Source organism: Takifugu rubripes, chromosome 1 (genome assembly GCF_901000725.2).
Source record: "Takifugu rubripes chromosome 1, fTakRub1.2, whole genome shotgun sequence".
Lineage (NCBI taxonomy): Eukaryota > Metazoa > Chordata > Actinopteri > Tetraodontiformes > Tetraodontidae > Takifugu > Takifugu rubripes.
In genome coordinates, this window is record NC_042285.1 from 8,330,596 (window position 1) to 8,339,778 (window position 9,183).

Here is a 9,183-nt window from a genome sequence, read left to right on the forward strand (position 1 = left end):
TCCTGTTTCCCGAGGATACATTTAGCAGACGGATACTGCTGGTCAAAACAAAGCAGACCCTGAATTTTCCGATTATCAATGTTTTTGTAATTGCATTTGTTTACCTGGTAACGAGTCGTTGGTGTGTGTGTATATATATATATCTATATATATAGATATATATATATAGATACATTTTGTATACTCGGCTAGTTATATTTTGAGTTCAGCTTTCGAGGAAGTCTGTCTTCCCCATATGATAACCGTTGGTTGGCTAACTGTATTAGCTAACTAATTGTATTAGCTAACTGTAGACCTGTAAGGTCTAAATTCAGTTGGGTGTTATTAATCGCAAAATTGGATTAAGTGTCTGTTTGAATGTGGTACTGAAGGTTTACACGTCGTTAGCATTGCAACCAAAGGTAGTGTGCTAACTTCCATTGCGCAATACAGGGAAGTACAATGTACAGTTACAGCAGGGGAGGCGACCACGACATGTGGTGTTTGGTTGTATCCACTGTAGATGCTGTTTCGGCTGGGGAGAAATGCAGAAATTAAACTATTCGTTGTTTAAAAGTAGGAGGTCTGCTTCGTAGTTGTGGAAACGGCAACATCGTTTGTGATATTTAGGCCTAATCTACCTGAAAAATGCCTGGACTCGTGGTGTTTAATCGGCGTTGGGGGATAGCAAGTGACGACTTTGTGTTCCCCGGCTTATTTGAACTGTTTATCCGTATACTTTGGTATGTAAACCAATGTGTATTAATTCATTAATTCATTTGCACAATGTAGAGGGACATAACAATTTCACCATCTGTGTTGTGTTTATTTTAGGTGGATTGGCACCATGATCCTGTTTACTTACCACAAGGGTAATTTTGATTGTAACGGGAGTGCAGTTCTCCGCACGTATCTGGTTGGGTTGCTGGTTGTACTGGGACTCATCATCCTGTCGCTATGTGCTATTGTCTATGTCAGTGCCCAAGGCAAGTTTTTTTCAGTCCACCTATATACAAATTGTTTTGAAAGGTATTTCCATTCGTGCACATGCCATTACATCTCTTCACAATTCAGTTAAGGATTACAAAAATAATGTCCGCAAGTATATTAGAAATAGAATCAATTCCAGTTTAAGACATCTTTAATCTGTACTAGGCACACTGCAAATTAAAGAGATTTACCTTAGCCCAATATTTATTGGTAGGTACTTATAGCTATCAATAACTGGAATAATTGTTTGCAAAGGTTAGGTTGTTGACATGTGAAACTGTATCTCGTCTAGTCACCATTAGGCTTTCAATATCTAATACTGGGGTGTGTCCATTGCCGTACAGATAAGCAATTTTACACATCTGTTGCAGCACAGATAAGCAACCGGCACTTCACCATATAAAACACAATTAAACATCAACAGCCATTTGGATGGGTGTGACATGTTTCACGTAATGCTGGCCACACCATTTGCTTGCAATACAGGAAGTAGGTAAACATATTACAACACACATTCTATTCAGTGTGACTCATTTTCATGCATAACAATGAGAGATGCACCTTCCTTCAAGTCAAGTTTCTACAAGCTGACATTTTTTAATCGCTGAGCAAAGATGGATTTTTAAATTCTTTTGTAATTTTTCCAACAGCTTTATGGCATTTAAACAGTTTAAGGTAATACTAAGGAGAAGTTGTCTTCATTTTACTTCATTGTCAAAATAATTTTCAGGTCTTTTTTTAGAATAGAGTTGGACTTAGTCCTAGCATTCATTACCCTTACAGACTCTGTATTCCTATGAAGCCTTGTAACTACTTCTACTTCTACTTCTAACTACTTCTACTTCTTCTAGCTACTCAGCCAAAGCTTACATGTAGTTTTGTTGTGGTTTTTTTAGGTACCATCACAAACCCAGGTCCCCGTCGCTCCATCCCTGCCTTAGTGTACCTCCGAGCTCTACTCTACATCCCTGAACTGGTGTGGGCATCTCTGGGAGCTCTGTGGGTGTCTGGTGACAGCCGAGGCTGCAATCCTGCCACCGTAGGTGCTGTCATTTCAGCAGTGGTTGCCAGGTAGGTTGAGTTTCCAGCTTCATTGTTTTAAGATCTAATGAGTTATCTTGTCTGAGCATTTTCATTTTTGTTCTCACAACAGCTGGATCATTCTGCTGATCACCGGGTTGGGCGTGGTGTTTGTATTTGACCCACTGGGGGACTCCCGCCATCAGCCACCTGCCATGGAGCCACTTGGTGTACAGGATATGGAGAGCAACAGGGCCTCCCAGTTCTTCTCCACAGCTCGTTCCTTGGCTGTGAAAGTGTGGGAGAGCAGACTACGTCTACTGTGCTGCTGCCTGCCACAAGACGAAAGTCAACGTGCTGCATTTTCAAGCATTGCCCAACTTTTTAGCAAATTCTTCTCTGTAAGTATCACCTTTTCTCAGGGTTTCAGTCTGGTTTGGATTAAATCAATACAGGTATCACTAAAAATATAAAATAAATACAATACATAACTGTTACAAAGTTGTAGGTCTCTTTTTCAGGACACTGACCTGGTTCCCAGTGACATTGCAGCTGGTTTGGCTCTGCTGCACCAAGACCAGGACAAGATGGAGAGAAGCCGAGATCCAGAAACCATAGTTGAACACAGCCCATCTTCTCCCATTGTAAGTACAGGAATGTGATGATAGTGGGAAAAAATATATTAAACCCAGATACATTATTGTCTTTTATATATAAAAAAACAAGAATGATTCAGAGCATGTTATTTTCCTATTCTTGTTTGATGCAGGATTTCAGCTGGTCAGCAGTTTGTGATTTGTCAACTCCAGATTAATTAGTTTTCAATTCATGCAGAGTTTTCCATTTACAGTTTGTTGTCATCTTCTGTAATGTTTGCTTAAAAAAGTTTATCAGTGGGATCTTAGTATCAACTTGTAGTATCAACTGTCATAACCCTGAAGCCTAGAATAAAATGCATTTGCATGCTGACATTGGATAAAGTCAACCTAGTAGATGCAGCCTTACATATCCATTACATCTTGAGTTTTCTACTTTATCTATTGTCCAAAGGAAGAAGATTTGGAGGTGGAACTGGAGAAGGCTGCTCACTACATGCAGTTTGCCGCAGCAGCATATGGCTGGCCTTTGTACATTTACTCAAACTTGTTCACTGGACCCTGCAAACTCTGTGGAGACTGGTAAGACACAAACAGCAATATCAGTCATGGCCCCTGAATATCTAGAAAAAGTCAAATATTAATGTTTTTCACACCCCTATCAAACTATGCGTGTTCCAGCTGCAAGAGTTCTGGAGCTGACTACGACATCATTGGGGGAGACCATCTGGGTTGCCATTTTAACTCTATCCTACAAACGACTGGGTTGCAGTACAGAGACTTCGTTTACGTGAGCTTTCACAACCAGGTATGAATCTCACTAGTGATTTCGTTCTGCTGTTTATAGTTATCTTAAACAGTGTCTTTGAGCCAGACTTTATGTTGCAGATCTATGAGATCCCCTTTTTTGTGGCTCTGGACCATAAGAGGGAAGCTGTTTTGGTGGCTGTTAGAGGAACACTGTCATTAAAGGTGACCTAGGAGGGTTCTTTACTTTTAAAAAATTGTTAGTACAGTGATCGCTCGCTATATCGCGGTTCATCTTTCGCGGCTTCGCTGCTTCGCGGATTTTTTTTGCGAGTCGTTCATTGCAGTTCTCAAATATAATCGAAGGTGGCATATCCGTTTATAAAAATCTTCTTGCTCAGAAAAAGAAAGAGCGCCAACAACTGCCTATAACAATGTTCTTCTCTGGGAGAAAGACTCCTGCGCCTCCAGTAGAAACAGACGCTCCAGCGGAGCGGAGTCAGGACGCAGAGGCTCAGCTGGGACTGAAATACGCCAGTGACAATGTTTCCAACCTTGTATTACTAGATTAAAATTATTGTTTTAAACAAATTTTGGGCTTTAAAACAGGTTTTGATGTTTGGTTTCATTCTACTGTTCAGTATTGCATTGTAAAATAATTTAAAAAAATAAAGTTGCTACTTCGCGGATTTCACTTTTCGCGTGTTACTTTTGGAACGTAACTCCCGCGATAAACGAGGGATCACTGTATATATTTTCACACCTTTAGTGGGCTTTGTAATATTTAAATACTTTTCATTTTCAAATTCACATTTTTACCACATCTAAATTTTCAACATTTGATTTGTTGCTTGTCTGCTATTTTTAAGATAACTTTTGGTTTCGCAAGTCTTATCACTCATGCTTTGTTCAATTTACATTTTACTCCCAACTCATCCATCTTATTTTTGCAAGTCCTAAACAGCAAAATTTGATACAAAAAGCAATTTGATCGCATTTGATCTTAAAGTGAGCTAGGATTTAATGTGTAGGTGTCTTTTCTGCAGGATGTCCTAACAGACTTGTCTGCTGAATGTGAGAACTTGCCAGTAGAGGGAGTTCCTGGAGCCTGCTATGCTCACAAGGTCCATTCAAACAGTTTCTTTATGTGTGCAGGCCATTACTCACACAGACCTAATTAATCAGGGTTATTTTTTTCCTTTCACTGCAGGGCATTTCCCAGGCAGCGGGTTACATCTATAAGAAGTTGGTGAACGATGGCATACTAAACCAGGCACTGTCCATCGTACCGGTAGGAGTCCAACTTTTCAGCCGCATGGGCTGTGGCTGAGCTATATTTTTCATTGCTATTGTATGGATAAAGGTATTAGTCCTGATGCACAGTATAACCACAAATGTTATTGTTAGTCTATAAAAAGGAGAAAGTAACTTATGTTTTTTGTGGCTGTGACTGATCTAGTTGTAAATTTATATTGCTATATAGGATTTCTTGAAGCTCATACTGTCACAAAAAAATAACAGAACCTTGTGATACAGAGATATATACCACAAACAACCTATATATCAAAAATGATTAATTCTGCATTTGTGCATTTACAGGAGTATAAGCTTGTCATCACTGGACACAGTTTGGGTGCTGGGACTGCCTCGGTGCTAGCTATTCTGTTACGGACTTCCTTTCCCACCCTTCAGTGTTATGCCTTCTCACCACCAGGGGGACTCTTGAGGTAAACCAGGCTGAGTAGTACTGTTCTAGTGATACTCAAAAGGAAACAAATTGAAATAGCGCTTTGATAGGATTCAATTAAATATTTTATTTTTCTAGTTCTTGTGATGTTTATGGAATGTTGCACTTTCAGGCTGTTGCATTGAAATGATTTTATGATATTTTTGTTTTTTAAATGATACTTTGAATTTGTACTAGAATTATATCTTTCTTTTATTTACAGTAAGGCTTTAGCTGATTACTCCAAAGACTTTGTTGTCTCTGTTGTGCTGGGAAAGGATCTGGTTCCCAGGTAATTTAAATGTTAAGTTGTATATTGTTTGATCAAAGTGAGATTTTATGGTGATTGCTTAAGATATATCACAAATAGCACTTATCCTGCTCCGTAGATTTATTTTGATAAAGTAGTTTTTTACTTGTACAGAGGTATAAGTAAAAAAAATAAATTATGACATGGATACCTAACTAAAGTTTTTAATTTGTGTGCTAGCAAGACTCTTCATCAGTCCAGTATATGAATATGCTGTACAGATTACAGTGTAATGGAGACTATATTTGAGTCTACTCTGTTGCGCAGCTTTCTGTTCATGTTCCAGTTTTTTTTCCTTAAACCCATCTGCATTTCCTTGCCCAGATTAAGCATTCCCAATATGGAAGATCTGAAGAGACGTATACTAAAAATAGTCTCAAATTGCAATAAACCAAAGGTAAAGACCACTCAAAACACTAGCATCTGTGTATGACAGTCACAGGCAGTAATGCATTTTTTTTTATGTTGGCTTCTGCCATAGTACCGCATCCTCATTCAGGGATTGTGGTACGAGTTGTTTGGAGGGGATCCAAATGACCTTCCAACTGAAATGGACAACAGGAGGGAGGAGGTGCTTAGTCAGCCACTGTTGGGAGAGGAGTCGCTGATCATTCGCCATTCTTCATCCTATCAGAGCTTGGGCTCAGATGACTCGCCTGCACACACAGCTGTTCACTTACCACTGTTCTTGCCTGGACGTGTTCTCTACATTACAGAAGATGGGCCATCGCGCAGGTGCGTACACACAACACACAGTTTACAGTAAATTACTGATAATGTGTATCCCCAGATAATGCAGTTATTTTTTTTCTCCAAAACTTGGACATAGTTCTTTTGAAACTACTTCATAATAGGTCTGTTTGAAAGAAATGTAAGTATAGATATTGAAATTATAATGTTTTCGCAATCCTTATGCCGTGTTTCATTCAAGCCTTTGGTTACTATTTTGTTAACATGTGTTTTTTAATCACTATGTGAGTGATTTAAAAAAATTTTTTTTTTTACAAAGTTGTATACATGTCTTTTCCTATTGTCAGTTTATTCATTGTTTATTGAAGTGATTATTATTTTAATAATACATAGATTAAAAATGTCTTCTCAATAATCTCATGGTTAAATCCCTGTTGAAACATATCTACCGCCAAATGTCTGCTCTGCCTTTTCCCACAGACCCTGTTTTTCAAAACCCCGGTATCGTGCAGACTGGTCGGATGAAATGGCATTCAGGAGTATCCTGATCAGCCCCAGGATGCTTGTAGATCACATGCCTGACTGCGTGCTCCGAGCGCTCAACACTCTCATCAGCAACCGTCCGTTCTCCCTCTGCCCGTCGTCTTTCAATGACAACCAGCACAATGTGATCTGACGATGATGCCTCCTTATGAATGTGCTTCCTTACTGTCTCATGAACACAGAGAGCTACAGCAGGATTTTACGTGCTCAGTCAAAAAAACACTCCAAACATTTTTGTTTGAGCAAATATTAATTTAGATTAGTTATCATATTTACTTTTTGTGCAACACTAGGCATTTTTTCCTTTTAGTTATTCATACCTCATTCTTTCAGAATTCTTGTGGGCCAGAGGTTTACATGCAATAATCTTACGTTGATTGTGCCTTTAAAAGCTAATCCTCCAACTGCTTCATTGCTTGGAATCATACAACTTTTTTGCACAGGAGGGAGACACATTCTGTCTCGCAGGGAGATTCTGTCCTATGAAAGCATGTACACAATGGAAAATCGCCTATATCATTAGAAATCTTGACTGGCAAGAAGGAAAACACACTGATGAGACTGCTATAAGTAAGATTATAGATTAAAAGGAACTTGGAGTAAATATCTAGATGCAATTAAAGGGGAAGGTAGTGGTTACCACCAGAATAGGAAAAAAAGTGGGAAAAATGTGTGTGCAAAAAGTACTTCAGCCCTCTTTCTGTTTCATTGTTAAATTCAGGAGGAGAGCTAAATTGCAGAAACTGATTCGGAGCTTGTGGAAATTTTCATGAAACATTTAACACAAGCTATCACAAAGCAACTGCATGTAAACTTCTCATCCACTGACATTTTGACCTCAAGTTCCTTACAATAGTATTAATTATGAAACAATCATTATTATAAAGCAACCTGATTTATTAACACTGAATGCATGTACTTAATTTGAAATTTTGCACTTTTAATTATGATACCCTTTGTTTTTCCATGAACTACATAAAATATCTTTTGAACAGTATTTGAATGTGCATTGTGTACATATACTTTCCAGTTTTCGTGTAATGTCTGTCCTGTAATTCATGGTTGTGTGAGTGATCAAGGCCACTTGGTCTTGAATGTATCTTGTATAGTCTTTCTTATCTGTGGGGATGCCTTTTAAAAGTGGTCTTACCAGTGATGAGTAGTGTCTAGCTAAACATGTTGACGGAACCATTTTTTGTATAATTGTGTTGAAATTCATCAGGGTAAAGAGTGCCTATGCGAAACAAAAAAACAGGTCAAATTTTTGTGCTGTTTATTCAATAGTTTAAAACGTACACAGTTTGATGTATGTGATAACATGTCTGTGTAGATTCTCAATCATCCAGGTCATTGTATCCAAGGTAGTTTTCTCTGTCAACTGGACTGGGTCAAACCCAGTCCAGTTGACAGAGAAAACTACCTTGGATATGTGATAACACAATTGCACATTTTGTGGGAATGGGTTGTGGATAATGCTTCCTTTTTCAGGTTGTGTCATTTAGAGTTTAACTCATCTGATGCCTGCATACAGTAAATACTAATTAACACCATAAAGACTTTTGATCCTCTTTTTAGCAGGTGTATTAAATGTGGAATCCCTTCTTGAACATGGCCACTTCTAACAATCTTCATAAACTATGATTTTCAAACACCAGATATTTTCCAGTATTTTCTGAATGATATATAAAAGCTTATTCCACAGTGCATTTCTGTTGGTAGCCACAGGAAATCTAGTGTTCATATAAACTTTGCTCAAACACAAAGTAATAGACAAAGCATTTCATTAACAATGTAAAAAATGCATAGATACTATTGAGGATCCAATGCAAGCATTTTAGCTTTAAGATAAAATATGTTCAGTTTTGGAGGGTGTTCTCGCAGCAGTGAGAGGTGTCAGGACACTTTCAGAGAACTGCTGAGGTACCCTTGAGCAAGGTAAATGCTCAAATTGGGCCCTGCAATGAGCTGGCCACACATTTGAGCATATACCCTGCCCATATGCAGCTGGAATAGGCTCAAGCAACCTCCCCAGTTGTATCATTATTATTATTTCAATGTCTAATTAATTTAAGTAAATTGCCATTTTCAGAGAACATTGTGATTGTAAAGCCTAAAGGATGACTAACTGCTTTCAGCTAGTGTTTATTATATCGAATATAGTGCATATAAATATCATAGTGCATATGATATTTACGATTACTTATATATGCTTACACGTATTTGTTTTATACGTGTAATTATTTGTACCTTTGTTTAAGAACCAAAGTATTCACAAGGGCCATTTTAGATTTCATCTTTAATTTTTATATCTTACATACTGTAAAATCTTTACAGTATGTTGAAAATATGCAAATTATTTTACAGTATGGTGTGTTTAATGACCCTAAACGTCACAGGAGAATAACCCATTTAAAAGTAATTTACACGATTGAATCGAGATTTTAGCTACATCACTGTTATCTGGTGAAGGTATGCCGTTTAATTCTTACCTCGTTACACAAAAATACAGTATGCTATAAACAGTAAGATCACTTTTATGTAGCGTATAACTTTTTCGATACGGCTTAACCTTTTTTTCACTC

At 37.9% G+C, this 9,183-nt stretch overlaps 1 protein-coding gene across 2 annotated transcripts; it reads left to right on the forward strand.

Annotated features, from left to right (window-relative positions):
- The first annotated feature begins 28 nt into the window (after positions 1 to 28).
- On the forward strand, positions 29 to 8,208 carry daglb (diacylglycerol lipase, beta). Of its 2 annotated transcripts, XR_003888440.1 has the most exons (16): positions 29 to 722; positions 814 to 965; positions 1,866 to 2,040; positions 2,123 to 2,390; positions 2,511 to 2,633; positions 3,040 to 3,167; positions 3,267 to 3,393; positions 3,474 to 3,557; positions 4,379 to 4,456; positions 4,543 to 4,623; positions 4,932 to 5,059; positions 5,282 to 5,350; positions 5,693 to 5,765; positions 5,850 to 6,103; positions 6,539 to 7,947; positions 8,005 to 8,208. XR_003888440.1 is itself a non-coding variant. In XM_003977376.3 (15 exons), exons 1-15 carry the CDS (start codon positions 628 to 630, stop codon positions 6,732 to 6,734), a joined length of 2,031 nt encoding a protein of 676 aa, XP_003977425.1. In that variant the 5' UTR covers positions 29 to 627; the 3' UTR covers positions 6,735 to 8,208. The 2 variants fall into 2 exon arrangements, 1 of the variants encoding a protein (XP_003977425.1); XM_003977376.3 differs by having other exon boundaries at positions 6,539 to 8,208.
- Positions 8,209 to 9,183: the final 975 nt, after the last annotated feature.